Raw genomic sequence first — 16967 nt, 5'->3', positions numbered from 1 at the left:
ATGCTATTTTCAGGTAGATTGCCTTTGATCGACCCAGACTGAGTATAGAAGATAAAGTGAGGCATGACCAAATCTATGGCCTCCAAGAAGACTAACAAGAAACTTTCTGGTCACAGGAAGCTAAGAAGGCTTGGAAGCCAGGCAGCAGAGCATTGTGATGTAATCAGCGAATGTAAATGCATACATTCCGTATGTTCAGAAATGCAAGCCTGCGGTAGCCGATGTCCCCTCCTCCTCATACGGCTCTGTGAGGCTCTCTGCTGCCGTACGGTTCCTGGCCGGCGCTGGAATGAGTCTTCTCTGAGGTCGCTGCGCTGAGTGTAAATGACGCACAGAGGCCTGTGTCAGAGAGCGGGACGGACTAAATAAGGAGAGGGAGCGGGTTACTGTCACAATCACAATGGCAGGGGAATGCAACAGCTGATATATCCCCCTCCCCTGCTCCCCGTTTCGGCGTCGGGCATGCAGATGTTCCTGCTGCTTTCCGCTCTCTCGCGTTCAGCCTGATGTATGCGCAGAGCCTGACCTGACAAGGACTTCTAAAACATCTGGAAAATGTAAGGCACAAATAGGCCATAGAAATGTATTACCTGATATGCACTCTGTTCAACAGTGTAGAGGTGAGGGGCTCTATTTATATCTGAAAGAGTCTACAGACAGCAGCTCCAGTACCGTGTCTTGAAAACGCACCAAAAATATGTTGTGTTTAAGGCTTTTTTTAAGTTATGTTTGGGTAAATGACAACCGGCATATCATGGAAACATAACTAAGCCTTATGTCAGCAAGGGTGTCATATTTAAATATGAATAGGGCAGAGGGCTTTCGAAAGGATTACAGTGTAGTATGCTGAACATCTGGTCTTTGAATATGTTTACACTTTGCTGATGTAGGTTTTTTCTGCCAAGGTAATGTCTCCCAGTGAAGTACTGTACACACAATGGTAAATTATTACTGCAGATTGCATCTGATGTTCCATGATTCAAATCTTGAAAGATTAAACTCTATAATTCCCCTTGCCACACATCACCCATTAACACATAAATGGCTAACCTGGTACTGTGGTCATTTACATTACTGAGTCAGAGAGCTGATGACAGGAACTTCATCCAAAATCTGTTCAATTTACTCATTCCATTTCAGAATAACCCTACAGAGCTGAACTAAAGAAGCTGTCACTACAGAACGAAATAGGAAGATATCCTTGTGTTCCTAAGGGGAGCCGTGTCCCAATATGAAGAGGACTAGTCTCAGGTGGTAGATACAACAGGCAGATTCAATCATGCGATTCCTACCAAGACAGCAGGTTAGGGGAGATTTGGTCATGAGCAGTCCTAATCTGTTGAGAGAAAGCGATCAAGATCAGTGGAACAATCTGTTACCATAGAGAACTTTTGCACACAAAACAAAACAGAAACTGTACTCTCACTGAGTCTAAAAGGAGCCATCTGGCCAAACTCAGACTACAAATGGTAGCAGTGTGGCGTAGTGGTATGGAGCAGAGCTTGTCGCCGGTTCAGCTCCCCACTGGGGCACTGCTGCTGTAACCTTGGGCAAGGTAATTTACCTAGAATTGCCTCAGTAAATATCCAGCTGTATAAATGGGTAACATGTAGATTTGTAACCTATATAAGTCACTCTGGATAATAGTGTCTGCTAAATGACAGTAATGTAATTCAGTGGCTTTTCTAATAGCTTATTTTCTAATTGCAAGTTGGATAACACAGGCTGTAGTCATACGCTTTCACAACTTCCTGTAACGATCAGGAAAAAAAAAAATCATTACTTCATGGTTAAAAAATGCTTATTCAAAACCACATTACACTGAGATAAACCAATGCTCACGGTATGCTGGCAGATTCATTTCTGTTTGTGGAACTCACACATATTTCACAAGTGGACTCCGGGGTTTGGATGCAAGTGTCTCGTTGAAACATTCCAGCTCCTCTCATGTTTTTGCCACGCTGTTAAAATGGAGCGCTTTGAGACTTCGAAAGTTGTGGCAGCCAACCTGGGACACCAAGTTAAATGCTTTGAAACACGCTTATCAATGTTCTGAAACCGCTTTATCAAATTTAGCAACCTCCCCAGTGTTTCCAAAGAACAGTGGTCTCCTACAGGTTAGAACAGGATTTACAGTAAATATTATGTCACAATATCATGATACTGATTTTCATGATTGATTAATAACCTTCCAAATGCATTGTCAGATGCTTTGTAATCAGAATACTGCCCAGCAGTTTTATCAAAAGGCGTTTTATTTCCACATGCCTTGTGTGATGTAACTGTTTAACTCATGTCATTGCGAGACTCATCCAACTCTGATGCCGAAAACCACACAACCTGTAATATGCTCAGTGGAAAGATCAAAATGCAACAATTCTCAGGAGTAAGCAAAAGTCTCTCACTAATTCACTGATCCCCTAATTCACTAATTCAGCTCCGTGGTGCTGGACCGAGGCAGATGGGTTCCAGTCAAGTTTTCTTCCCTTTAGTAAGGGACTTTTTCCTGGCCACTGTTCCGGCGGGCTTGCTCTTGAGGCATCAGGCCTGGGATCCTCTGTAAGGCTGCTTAGTGGCAAATTCTCCTGTGAAAACCCGCTGTACAAATGAAATTGAATTGAGCTGAACTGAAGCTGTTGCTGAAGCTGAACTGATACTGTAGCCTGCACACTGAAGTTAGCTGACTCTGCTGCCTTTTTAAGAAGTAGTCGGAACTGTAACTTTTTGCAGGAGCTGCTAATCCCGTGCCCATGCTGGGGAAAGGGTTGGCGGTGCTGCTGTTTGATGTAAAAGTCACCCCTTGCTCGTCCTGCCCAACCCCCCACCCGCTCAGCAGTGGATGTTATGAGGATATTAGTGAAGGGGCCTGGGGTCCTTTGGGCTTAGAGAGAATCACCAGTCCTAAGCCTTAAGGGTGGGATTGATGACTCCAAGTGGACAGCTGCTGGTGGATGTGACAGGGAGAACACGGCACCTCTAATTGTTCCTCAGGGAAGTTCTGTCTCGTACGGACCTCAAGTGGGAGCGGCTATTTCGGGCACAGTGTACCATTACAGTATGCCAAGTATTCATGGAGTAATCACAATCAGTAATACTCCCATGTGTGGAGCGGGGATTGGTAGTGCTGAGCCTGACCCCCAGGGTCCACAGAGAGGCCTATTATTACACAGAGAGGAGGGCAGCACAAATGCAATAGTATTTTTATCAGGGACAGCAATGTAAGCAGCTGTTGAGCACATCTGGCTGAGACTGCCAGGCAATGTCTGCATTTTCTGTTTTAAAAGAGAAACAGCGCAAACTTATTTCAGTTGATCAAAGCAAGCAAGTTTGTAGAGGGAGAGAGTAAGGGGTTAACCCCTAACTGCTTTCTTTCTGCAGTCACCTGCAGCATGTCATTGTTTCCAGCCTGCGATAGCCCATCTTCAATCGGTTTATAGTTTGTAGGGGTTCCCTCGAAAATTTAAACGGCTCCCCTTCAGTGTAATGAGGACCTTCTCAGACCTGCTGAGACCTTAGGTTTCTGCCTAAGTCAGTCTCTGTCCTGGGCAGGTCATTGGTGGTCCTCCCACATTTGGGTTATCTAATCATGCTGTTAATGGCATTCTGAGGCAGAGACCAGAGCCCCAGTAGGAGTAGTTTACAGAAAGTTTACAGAAAGGAGGTGGAAAATCAGCAGTTGATGAACAAAAAAAACAAAACATTTTAATCAGTTCAGCTGAGCTCAATGTAATATTCAAACAGTTGACTTAAAACGTGGACAATTTTGTTTCAGATACAGCTCTTTCAATTTATTAAGGGCAATTTAACAGATTTCTCTCCTTTGCCTGTTTGTGACTGAGTTTGCAGATTTTCCTGGGTGTGTAGAGGGAGAAAATGACACTCGGCTGTTTCTGGTGTCTAACACTGAGCACACATCCCAGTGTCATGTTTGCTTATAATATGAAGGGCAGATTTAAACAAATTTTTTCAATTCATGTTGCATAATTTTGACTATCTTCCCTTCTATCTTTACTCTAAATACTAATATGCCTCATTTTTCGTAACACAACTTTGTATGCTTTATACTTTTAGCCTCAGCTACGAGGACATTAATGTCTAGCTTTGCCTTTACTGAAGGTGTTTAACATGTACATCAGAGATTTCATTGCCATGAACCCCTGTAAGAACTGGAACTGGTAGACCGTAATGTGTTCCTCTATAATAGGAAAACAGAGATTATTTCAGGATCACGTAGTACTACAGACTGGGTGCTGGGATGGCAGCACATCCTCTGAAATAATTCGCTGTCAGGACCTGCATTTTAAACCTGATTTATTCCTGTGCTAGCAGATATCTCGAACAGTTCTCTATCTCAGCTAATAATACTGAGCCCCAGGGTCACTGTGCACATCCACCTCTGCTTTTAAAATGAGATTAAAATGAGAGATATTTTGAACACACAGACCCAATTTTATCTTTTATCTGTCTGTCTGCGTTAGAGGTCAGCCTGGGTGTTAAATGTGAACCGGATATAGCTCCCTGCAGAGTGAGCTCTCAGAGAGTTAGGCTGGCGTCAGACACAGCCAGCCTTCGGCGTGCATCTGGTTTTCCCGTTGCATCGGATGCGATTGTCTTAAGAAGGTGATATCATGTTGTTTCTTCTGTTTTACTTGATACAATTTGTACTCCAGTAAATTGAGATATTCACCAATGAGAAGCCAGGAAGACGTATGCATCACTGCCCTTACTTCCCCTGACTTGACAGTTGACAAAATACAAGTTACATATATGCTGATTTTGCAGGAACAGGATTTATTACGTTTGAGGGTTTAATTTGTTTAGTTAGATGGATAAATAAGTAGAAATGATTATGTTCTGGTCTTGTTATGGTCATCTAATTAAATGCGCTATGGCATGTGTAACAGTGGGAGCTTTTTCATGCCATTTAGTAAGGAAAAGCAAACTGCTCTGCATAAAAAAGACATTTACTTTTGCTGAGTGCAGCCAATGGCTAGAACAACTTCTCATGTGAAATATTAGAGGCACAGAAAGCTTGACATTATCCTGTGGCAACAGTGAGTTTGCACATTGTTCATCGATATTGATGGAGGTAAAGGTTATTCCCCGCTGAGCTCCTCAGACATCGAACATCTACGCAGACGCTTTGCTTTCCGTGCGCTCCAGTTCATTTGGAGACGAGCAGAACGTTTTGCATCTGCTCAGAATTTGCTGAAACAGCATCGGCGTGCCCAACTGTGACAGACTGCGTAAATAGGGGTGTGGTTTATTTCATCGTACTTCAAGATTATAGCCATGTAAAAATGTGAATGTGTATGTTCATGGCTCATCAGATATTTAAAACTGATGAAACATTTGCTGCACAATTATGCTGATCATGAGATTTGGGCCAACACGCTTGTTAAGTTACATTACAATTACATGACATTATTGGCATTTAGCAGATGCTCTTATCCAGAGCGGCTTACATAGGTTACATTTTTTACATGTTACCCATTTATACAGCTGGATATTTACTGAGGCAACTGTGGGTTAAGCACCTTGCCCAAGGATGCAGCAATGCCCCAGTGGGGAATCGAACCGGCAACCCTTCGGTTACGAGTCCTGCTTCTTACCACTATGTGACACCACTGCCCCACTGCTACTATTAAAACTGTTGATGTTCGCCCCCCCCCACAGAGCCATTCATGCGAAGGGCAAGGCAGAGGGGTCGGAACAGGCCTCTCTGGCCGCCAACAACGAGTCCAGCGTTGCCAGGAGGGTGGCCAGGGAGCTGTCCCCGACCTTCTACCAGCCAGGTACAGTGACAGAGCTTTCCAAACACTGTGTTCCTGCAGAGGCCACCAAGGCAAAGCTGCAGTGACCCAACCTAAGCCGCACCTCTGATACATCTGGAGCTGTGTTCCGTATAACAGTCAACTTGGTCTCTAACATTTAGTAACATAAAATGGAAAAAATATTTTTCAATTTTTTACACAGCATTTTCGGTCAGTTTCAGTAGCTGGTTAGATGGAAGAATAAGATAAATGAAAATTCCTTACATGTGTTGTTCAAACGCATTTTGGCCAGAATGAATAGACACGTCAAACAGAAAGTTTTGAACTTGAAAGAAAATATGATGCACCAGGAGCTGTGCATATTGATGCTTATTATTTGGTTTGGATCACATAATTACCTATATTTGTCTGTTTTCTGTTGTTGTTGCTAATTATACCACCAACTTTTTGACAGGTCAAAACAGGTTACAATCATATGTAAACTCATGTTAACCTTGGCTCCAGGGTTGCAAGTTTGAATCTGGCCCTGTTTATGCTGTGCTGGTCTACCCCTGACCACAGGCTTGCTCTCTAAGTTGCCTTTCTGCACTACGCACATCAATGGACTGCCGTACAGGCATACTATCCGTGCTTGCTGGGTTCAGCTCTGGCACACTGCTGCCCTCTACTGGATAATGTGGTTACTGTACAAATATGTCCGAGTGAATGCGACCTCATTTAATTTTATGAGAATTTTGTAATGACTTAAATGTATCTAAGATAGTTCTCTTTATAGTATCATATATATCTCTTTTTTGTCACTTAATCTGTTACAGGTCCAGAGTATGTTAAGAAGAGAGTCCTACAGGACATTGCAGAGAGCAGTGAGAACGAAGGGAGACCTCCTTTGCCAGCGGAGGAGCCCTTGGACACACGTCCCGAGACTCCGCAGATACACGAGGTGGAGACCGCGGCGCGAGCGTCCACCCCCGCCCACACGCCCTCCCCCAGCCCGTCCACCTCCCCGCCAGAGTCACGGCGCTTCAAGCAGAGCCTCCACAAGGAGGACCCCCACCTGCTGAGCCCGGGGAGCTGGAACGGGGACCAGGGGCGGGGCGGCGGCGGCCGGAGCAGGAGCCTTCCCGGCAGCAAGCCGGGCAGCCGCCCGGCCACGCCCTCCCCCACTGGCGGCCAATCCCGGCTCTCCGAGGGCCGCGGGTACGCCCGCAGCCCCAGCCGGCAGAGCGACCGGGCCGAGCACGGCTACGACCTGGAGATCGAGCCGCTGCAGAGGAGCGAGGCGGAGCCCAAACCGCCACGCGCCGCGCCCGTCGCCGCCCCCTCCGACAACAAGGAGAGCCAAGGCCCCGCCGCCAAAGCGCCCCCCAAACCCGCCCACCCTAAATCCAGATCCGATTCTGGAGACGGGACAGAGACCGAAGAGCCGCCCCGCGAGGAGCCGCCGCCTGCCGCAGAGAAAGGGGCGGAGTCCGAGGCCGGAGCGAGGGAGGAACGGAAGTCCGCACCGAAGGCGGAGGCTAAACCAATGCCGAGAGCTGACCCCTCCCCACCCCCAAAACAGTCCCCAAACCCTGAACCCCCGCCCGAACTCCCGACACCAGAGATAAAGACAAAACCGGAACCCAAAACGGTTTCCGGGCCTGCTGCCAAAGCAGGGGGTAAGGTGGAAACAAGAGCCGATTCGAGAGGGAAAGCCATGGGGTCGTCCGCCAGTGAAGAGAAGGGTCTGTCGGAGGAGGAGGTACGTCTCGGGGTTACAGCACAACAGAAAAGATTTAATTCCCACAGCTGTGTTCCTTTGCAGTTTTTGCTGTATTTTTCTTCCAATTTACTCTCTTAAAAATGTTTCCCATGAATAGAAATGATATGGTTCCTCTCTCTCCCTCTCCAGGGCATGTCTTCTGTGCAGGCTAGCTAGGTTAGGCCTACCTCCCAGCGCTGTATATAGCTTACACTAGCCATGTCACAGCCATGAGAGCTATCCACTCTCTTGGTGCACAATTTCTGACAGTTGTCACTTGTTGTCACTTCCTGTCCTGAGTGTGCAGCAGATGGGAAGAACAGTAACTGCGGTAACAGTAACTGCGGTAACACTGCAGTAACAGTAACTGTATTTGTGGGAGGAGCCATTGTTTCTCCTTAGAAGTTTGGGTAGGTGGTGTGACTGGCGTGAGTCAAGGCCGTGCAGCACCTGGCAGAACCAGAAGTGGGGTGGGAGTTGGGGAGGGGTTGTTAGAAATGCAAATAAGCTGCCTGACTTAATAATTTTAAAACCAGAACTAACACATATTAATAATCTACTTAGATATATAAATGAAATAGTAAAGAATCTAAACATACTTAGTGAAGAGTATCTTGAAGGTAATGCATATTTAAGCATACTTTTAAGACATTCATGTACTGTATGCTTCCACATTAACCCTTACTGATATGTCTTCACATACAATGCTTCCACATTAACCCTTACTGATATGTCTTCGTGCCTCATGATTGCCTCATAATTCCCCAGCCAAACACATTTCAGGAAGAAGACAGCATAAGTACACATTTCACAGCCCACTAATCAACATGTACTTGAACGTCAGCCATGTGGGTGCTGTTGTAGTTGACTGACATTTGGACTGTGTGTATATGCAAATTACCCAGCAAAAGTAACAGTCCAAAGCCATGACTTAATCCATTTCTGTAATCTCAGTAATTTCCTTCTTTGCCAGGACGGCCTGCAAATCCTTATTCTCGGAAGCATATACACGATAAGTAATATTTGCTAGTCCATTCATTAAAATAGGATGTCAAAATGATTGAATGCTTAATTACGTTAGAATGATGTCATCGGCCAATGATGACCAGTAGCCTGCAGTGGCGGCCCAGGATATAGCGGTGGATAGGCTGACCAGAGGCTTGTCCAGTTTACCACACACCACTGACCCCTGCTGGTCAGTTAGGTGCCCACAGTCTGCCTGCATAGAACAGCACATGATGCGCATTCCTCTGGTTCATGTCTGAGCAGGGGGGACTGTGGCACGAAAAGATGTGTCACTTAGCATCATGGGTAGTTGAAGACATGTGTGTTCCTGCAGACTCCTGTATTTGTAGTGCGGAGTTGCAGCGATGAGCGACATCTTTATCATGAGATTGAGCATTCCGAATTGAGAGAAAAATGGGTAAAAAAAGGAATGGGTATTCCAGATTTTTTAAAAAAAGAAAGCCACCCTACATTGAGAGGAACATACTGCGCGAAAGGATCTCACAGCTGACTGAAGATGCATCCAGACAGACAGTATTTACTCATTATCAGCCTCGGCAGAAACGCACCGACAACATTATCTATGGGCTAAACATAGCTGGTGCAACAACTCATGCGCTGGGTTCTTCTGCACCTCAGAGCGTGAATGCAGGGCCTCGCTGTGAAATTAATTCCTGGCAAAGTGTACGCTGCTCCTCATGTTTCACCCTGGTCATCACTTTGCGTGGTTTGATAATTATGAGGAGTGGGGCAGCTGTGATACTCTTGATTGGAGGGTCAGTAAAGATGGGCTGAAGGCTTTCAAGTGAAATGGTATAAATAGACAGACCTGCTCTTTTGACACTTGTTTTCTGCCATGCCAATACATTAAATACACATTTATCAGGGACTTTAAAAATGATTGGTAATTTGTCTGAGAGACAGTAAAGACATTTTTGGAGCAAAATAAAAAAAAAAAAATTTAATGTTTTAGGTATTAAATACTCCTTGACAATATGTTTTTATTACTAGTGTTACTTTTCTAGTATTAGTATTTTATTACTAGTAATGCATTCAAGAATTGTAGGCACAGTAGGATCTTGTAGCATTTTGTTGTATGGCATAACGATTTTAATTGTAGCTTTTCAAGCTGCAGTAATGCTATCTGTGATTGTCAGGCAGTGTTCAGGCGTGAAGAAGAGTGCCTCTGATCTGTTTTCTCTCTCTCAGGGACCGAACACAGTTGTGATATGCATGGTAATTCTGCTCAACATTGGTCTGGCCATTCTCTTTGTCCATATCCTGTCCTGAGACACCGGGACTGAGGTAAGACAGCTCTCCTGAATGGGTTTCCACTGAATACAGCGGAGTGTTTGTTTTGGGTGTTTGAGGTGTGGGGGATGTGAATGCTATTAGTCTGGACTGTTTTTATGTTGTGTATTTCTCTTGAGAGGGGTGACCAGACGTTCTTCTAAAATTGGGGCAATCCCAGTTCATGAATGCCCTTATTAAATTGCCAAACATTTTTAACAACCTTCTTGCTGTTGGGACTGGAGTGTCTTTTTTGGGATAATGTGCCATCTAGGTTATGTGTTTAAACACTGTTTAAACACTGCAGCTCCGTACCAACTCAGTGTTAGTGTCTGTGGCAGTAGGGTAAGCAGGCGATCAAAGTGAGGCCATAAATCTGAACTTTATTTTATTGTGGACCACACAAGCATTGGTGCGTTCGAGTAAACCTGTTGTCAAATAGAGATCTACCTGTTTTTTTTTGTGACTGTCATCCTGTGGTGTATTTTTTGCAGGGCAAACAGTAATATGTTTCTTGGCAGCACTGCTGGAGAAATGCTGGAAGCTGGCCCTCCTACCTTCATCAGCCACCTGTGACCAAGATAGTGGTTTTTATAAGAAGACTGCTTCAAAACGTTTTCAGCTCAGATAGTTCAAACACATCTGAACACAGAAAGAAACAAGCAGAAATGAAATCTCTTTTAAAACCTGGCTTATTGCTTACAGAACCAAAGTTTCAAGAAGAATCAGGAAGATCTTATTAGAAAAATATGTATAAAATGAATCAGCAAAATACATTTGTGGGCTTGGTAGTCAATGATGCTGATGTAGAACTTTTCAAACTGCCATTGGTTTGGTCATAATTTAGAGTTGTTCTCTGACAAATGATCACAGTTTGCCTTACAGGTATTATTAATATTATTCAATATTAATTATTAAGTAAATATGTGTTTTCCCCATTTAACCACCCTAGATGCCTTTTAAAATGAAAGGCAGTGCCATTTTGAATGTATATGGATTTAAGATAAAAAATTAGACACATCCTGAAACCCATTCAGTTTTTGCTTTATATGGAAAAAAAGGTTTGCCAGTATTCTCAGTAGTACACGGTGTAAATGACACTGGGGTACTGAAATCTATCTTTGGCCATACCTCCATGTATACTCCACAGTGATATGATTGGATGAAAAATCACTGTTAACACATAACAGCTCCACGCCGCTCTGAGACACTTCAAAGTGAATACAACCGATCTGAAGACAGAAGAGACACAAACCAGAAATGCTGTTAAAGCATAAGACACGTGGAGGCTTCAGGGAAGCCTCCTAACGACTATGCTGCAATACATTTGAGAGGCACAAGCATATTCACACTATTCAATGCATTTCTTAAGAGTGAATAGAAAGTTCAAAGACACTAATCAGTTTGTTTGTTTTTTTTTCCCCAAAAATATCAGTACTGTGGCTATCTTGCAATGCGACAGAGATATGCAATATAATCCAGGTCATATACAATAAGGGAGTGTTGAGTAAGCATCTGTCAGTATTTCTGTTATTATATTTCAGGAGTAGTTGTGTGCAATTTTCTGTCTGATTGTTAAAAAATGCAATTAAATTGTAGAATGGAGGAATGTATAATTTGCACATGGAAAGCAATCTGCAGAATTATGGTGTGCACAAGTATTGTTAATATATGGACTGGTCACTTTGGCTCTAAAGTTATATTTAAATTAATGCAATGTCTATGCAACATTTTATATTTGGCAGAGTACAGTGTGTTTGTACACAGTTGTTTTGTCATTCTGCACTGGTCACATAAGGTTTGGGTTTGTAACATTCTATTGTTGCGTGTTGACATTTTGTAGTTTTTTAAATATCTTTTTTTTAAATAACTTTTTATGTATGTGTCTTTTTATGCACAATATAATATTACATTTTTCTGATTATAGTCATAAGTATATCCTTTTCCCCCTATGGAATCTATGCCATTGCTTCAGACTTCTGAGGTGTCAGAGGGGAAACAGCATATACTTTGGTGGAACTCCAGGTCTTACAAACTGCATTAGTAAGTAGGCAGTTCTCAGATAATATGCTAAATTCTTATTGGTGCCAAAGGAATATTGATTTTTGTGCTTGCTCCTGAAGTCAAATCAAATAAATTTGTGTTGGTACCATATCAATCACATTAAAATGTGTCACTGTGACACCCTTATTAATGACTACCGAAAGAGATGGTTAATAAATTCAGTTAGGACTGGAAGCTAAGTAAGTTTGGAGACATCAACCAAGTAATGAAGTCTGTTATGGCAATTCATGTGCTAGGAGTTTGGACAGCGAATATTCAGTTGAGAAAATGACCAGCATTATTTCCACAACAATTAAAACCAAATTCAAATTTTCCAAAATACTGCCCTCAAGCTTTATTCATTTAATAAGATGTTTCACAAATATTTGCTTTATGTACTTGTATTCAGGTGAATCATGTCTAATTATAAAGAGCTTAAGTCTGCCACACAGCGTATGTTAGATTGATCATTTTGATCAATTGATCTCACATAGTTTGTGTAGATTTGAGCCCACCCTTTGTGTATTCTTCATTTTATATTTCGCATTTTCCTTTTGGCAATATGTGCAATATTAGTATTTATTATGTGTCCATGTAATTGACCATCAGATAAAATGTATCTTAAATGTTTCTTAGGCAGTTTGCATCTGTTTGTTTTATTACAATAAATTGTTATAATTGCTGGTATTGCAGTATGGAGATTTAAATAATAAAACATATCTCTCTTATGTTTTATCATGATTTTGATACCAGTATTTGCCATTTACAGACAGGATTGTCTGATTTCAAATGAACAGAATTCATATGATTTACAGAATCATTTGAAGTCATCTGAAACTGTTCATTAATACATATTTGACACACAGACTTATAGTTTACACAGGGCATGCAGTCTTTTCAGTTATATTTCATCATTCAATTACTGAGCAGCGATGCTCCTTAAAATTTACAACGTTCACCATCAGAAATCAGCTTTGACCTATGTAATACTGTAGCCATAGCAACCATAATTTGAGCAGCTCAAATAATGATTCTTGTTATTATTGTTAATTTTCTCAGCAGACACTGATGCAGTACAGCAACTTGCAAAAGCATTTTTTATATGTCCTCCTGATTTAGATACAGGTTAACACGCTGCTTAACACAGCACAGATCATCTTGAGATTCAAAGGTGAAACCCCAACCACTGTTTGCATCTGCAAACCAAACAGCTATGTTGAGTCTCATATTATGAAACAATGAAAATCTCTTTTTATAGTGTAGTGCCATTTCATTTTACAGTTTTGGTTGAAAATGTTACTCTGCCAAGATGTATTAAATGCAGATTTCGTGAGTGAGTGATCCATTTTGTTGAAAGACTGGGAAAATTCAACAAAAGTGACTAGAGCGGTGTAGTCTAGACAAGTAATTCATATCATGTATGCCCATGAGCAAGAACTGTCCCGTTGTTTTGTCATTTCAAAACTGCAGTGCTGTTTCTGTATTTGTGGCCTGTTTTTATACACATCAGCAACGGCAGAGGGAACAAAGAAAGTATTTTTAAACCCCACCTGTCTGTCAGGCTGACAGATGCTCCTGTGACAGGGCTCGGACACTGACACATACTGACAATTATAGACCCTCGCCACAAACAGAGTGCACTCGGGTCTTTCCCTTCGAACCACGGACAGTCAGCTCCAGAGCTCGCACTTCCAACTTGAGTTGCAGTGAAATAATGAAACTACAATGAAATAACAAACGGTTCAAGTTCAATGAAGGTGTCTCTCCTTTGATGCAGTTAAATGACATTTTAACTTCTCCACAGATCTAAAAGAAGAACGTAAAAAAGGAAAACTCTTTATTTGATATATCGCTAATGGTTACAGCTGGCTAGAACCTGGTCACTATAATTATGGAGGTTCTCGAGGGTCAGCCACAGTGACGAAGTTCTCATTTTCTCACCTCCTTGTTAAAACCGTGCAGCTTGAAGCAGCTGTGTTCCACCTGTGGAAGAGGGAGGAACATTTTCACAGTATCATCTGAATCCTTCTGGGGTTAAAGGTTTCCTAGTGGAAGCAGGGACAGTATTGTTAGCCTCCTCTGACACTGTTGCTCATTCAGTTTGAATGGATGCACTTCTGTTCTTTTGTGCTGGAAGTCGCTCTGGATAAGAGCATCTGCTAAATTAATGTAATGTCATTACAGGATTTGACTCTTGTCAAGGTGTGCACATTTTAAGTATAACAAAAGCTGAAAAGTATTTGCACACCTGACAGTGTGGTGAACTGCAGATATTAAAATCCAAGTTACTTACAGTGTCATTTTTTCCCACAACAATTTCATGAAAGCGCAAATGACTTACTTGTTTCAATGTGATTCAAGCCAACATTGTTGTAATTTGGGTAAAACCCAGTAATATTGCACGCGTATTACCGGGCAGTGTAGCATAGTGGTAAGGCACAGGACCCTGAGACCAAAGGGTTGCTGCTTTGATTCCCCTTTGGGGCACTGCTGTTGTTCCCTCTGGGAGTAAATATCCAGCTGTATGAATGGATAATATGTAAAACTGTAACCTACGGTTGCTCTGGGTAAGAGTATCTGCTAAATGCTGATAATGTAATGTAATGAATTCCAGAAACTATTGGTTGGCTAAATTTAGCATGGCTGGTGTGGTAATGCTGTCTTGTGACCACTAGATGGCTCTCTGTGCCCTTGCACCGAGGCACTGTGTTATGAGTATATGATTCGTTAATTCTCAGCAAATGATCAGTTCATAGAATGTGGCTTATCCCCAGCCCTCATCAGACCTGCCTAATAGCGAATTATTATCTCTGACTGATTTATCTAAGGCGTGGTGTACAAACCAATTGGAATTGATTTTTTTTTTTATATAAGACCTCACTAAATCCCTTTTCATTGTTGTTTCCCTAAAATTGGCCACATACTGTGATGTTGCTATGGAAGTGGAGGGCGAAACCCCGAGGCCAGACAAATATGCATGCGGTGCGTTAGTATTGTTGTGCAGTTAGCGCATATTGACTGGCTATGAAAGCGCTGCTCTTATCACAGGGCCACACCTTTTGTGCAAAAACCAGGAGCAAACGCAGATAATGGACAGTAAAAATGAAAAAGCTTTGCCCTCAGTTACATACAGCATATCAGCTGATTGAGTGACTTATTACAGCCTGTCATTACTCAAGACCTTAACCAACAGATGACTCACAGCTGAATTTTTTTTTGTATTATTTTTATTTTTTTATCCATCTTAAATGAGCATAGCAGGTGGAATCTCAGGACAGAATGCAAGGTTGAACACTGATATATAATTAGCACACAATTAAAGAGACGCACATATCTGAGCTGGTTTTAGTTGATTCATGGCCAGTGTTATAATCAGACCTTAAAACAAGCAGTCCTTACATGCTCCCATGTATGTATTTTCAGATATTGTTGTGATTTATTGTACCCTTAAAGAGGCTGGTATGTGATAACTTTCCATATGCTGATAAAAAAAAGATAATGCTAAAAAAACCTCTCACTTAAACACATGGTGCCTGTGGCAAATATTTTACAATTCTTCAGAAACTGTGTTTTTGATAAATATGTTTTTTAAAGTCTCAATAGTATTAATCATCATTTTTAACTTGTTTTACTTAGGTGGATATAGTGCAGCTGTAAGGCTTTGTACGTATATACAAAAAGCAGGGTTTGAAGAATTACATATCATGAACTTTAATATGGGTGTGCTATGGCTTTCAAAACCCAGCTTTCATAAGTGACTATCTAAAACTGTGGGTATCACAACGGAATTTTGACTACAACCAGAGATAAAGCAAGGATCACTGCAAAATGATGTTATGCAACCTTAATGGAAGAGAGGTAGAGAAAAGCAAAGCATAGCTGTTAGATCACTGCCTATGAAATACATTCTTTCCTTTCATGATAGAGGAACAAAGAATTGCAGAGCACAGGCTATTTAAGTGTTCCTGAATCATAGCAGGAATATGGAGACAGTCTATGCAATATTTCATTCCTGCCACATGTACCGTATACATATAATTATTAAATGATATTCCATGTTATCCATGTTACTCCAATCTGAGAATGTAAAATAAAATGCATTCCTTTAATTCCAGTCTGTATATTTCCTGACACTCCCATTGAACTTCCAAAATGCAGAATAGTGGTGTACATTTGTTGTTTTTTATTTTTGTTTTTTTGGTTTTTGAACAATTTGAATTATATGCAGAACAAATTATCCAATGCATACATTGATTTTTGATCCTATGCACTTAGGAGTCTGTATAAAAAACATGGCGGGACTGTATACATTTAGTATATGTTATACGCTTCAGAGAGCAATGCTCTCTGCTCCTAAGCATGAATGACCACATAGGGTGCTTCTGACTTTAGGTTTCAGACTATGGAATCCCTCTAGTCCCGTCCTTTAGAGAAAATCTTAGTCTTTTCAAATGAAAAATCTGCATTAACCAACATGATTTCCAAACCTCTGAAGTGGACGAACAGCCTCCACATAAAAATGCACAAAAAAAGCCATGAATTTTGAGCCTCAGCAAAATATTGTGTGTAAGATCCATTCAGATGAAAAATTCTTACCTTGTGTATGCAGTATCTCACTGGTTTTTATTTAACATGTTGGACCGTCACCAGGCCCATAAAAGTGCATTTAAATTCACTGCCAATTCACCACTCTCTCAAACACTGCATTCACCAGGGAGAATGAGTTATTCTGTTGAAAGAATGTAAAAAGTTCAAAGGAGGAGACACCAAAGGTGTGAGAAAATGGATGGAGGCCTTCTGGATTTACAACATTAAAAACTTAAAGTGAGAAGAAACGAATGAGGTATTCAATGTGAAAGAGCTTTACACATCATATTATCTCACTTGAATATATTTGAGGCAATGGGACCAGCACTGTCACCATTTTTTTTTTAAATTTTCACTATTCTCTTAGCTATTCACTACAAGTTCACAATTTTACGTTACCATTTCATGACAATTTTGAGGTAATTTTTTGCCCTTTCCTGTCCTCTGTCAAGTTTAAAACTACGCAGATTTATTTCCTAGATTGATTCTTTTTCCTGTTCCTTTTCTTGTGCTCAATGAAGTTTGAT

The 16967-nt window shown here is 41.7% G+C and overlaps 1 protein-coding gene and 1 long non-coding RNA gene across 2 annotated transcripts in view; both read left to right on the top strand.

Annotated features, from left to right (window-relative positions):
• LOC118779627 (junctophilin-2-like) overlaps positions 1-7368 on the top strand; it is a gene marked incomplete at its 3' end in the record, with an annotated part of 15827 nt that extends 8459 nt beyond the window's left edge. Inside the window, exons 3-4 of the mRNA XM_036531802.1 lie at positions 5677-5795; positions 6590-7368. Coding sequence (XP_036387695.1) covers positions 5677-5795; positions 6590-7368 — 898 coding nt within the window. The remainder of the gene's footprint in view (positions 1-5676; positions 5796-6589) is intronic.
• Positions 7369-7431: 63 nt separating this feature from the next.
• Positions 7432-10380, top strand: LOC118779545. The gene is made up of 3 exons (XR_005005035.1): positions 7432-7515; positions 9730-9825; positions 10305-10380. It is a non-coding gene; the product is annotated as an uncharacterized LOC118779545 (long non-coding RNA).
• Positions 10381-16967: the final 6587 nt, after the last annotated feature.

The sequence above is a fragment of the Megalops cyprinoides genome, chromosome 6, assembly GCF_013368585.1.
Source record: "Megalops cyprinoides isolate fMegCyp1 chromosome 6, fMegCyp1.pri, whole genome shotgun sequence".
Classification (NCBI taxonomy): Eukaryota; Metazoa; Chordata; class Actinopteri; order Elopiformes; family Megalopidae; genus Megalops; species Megalops cyprinoides.
This window is presented reverse-complemented; position numbering and strand designations above follow the sequence as displayed.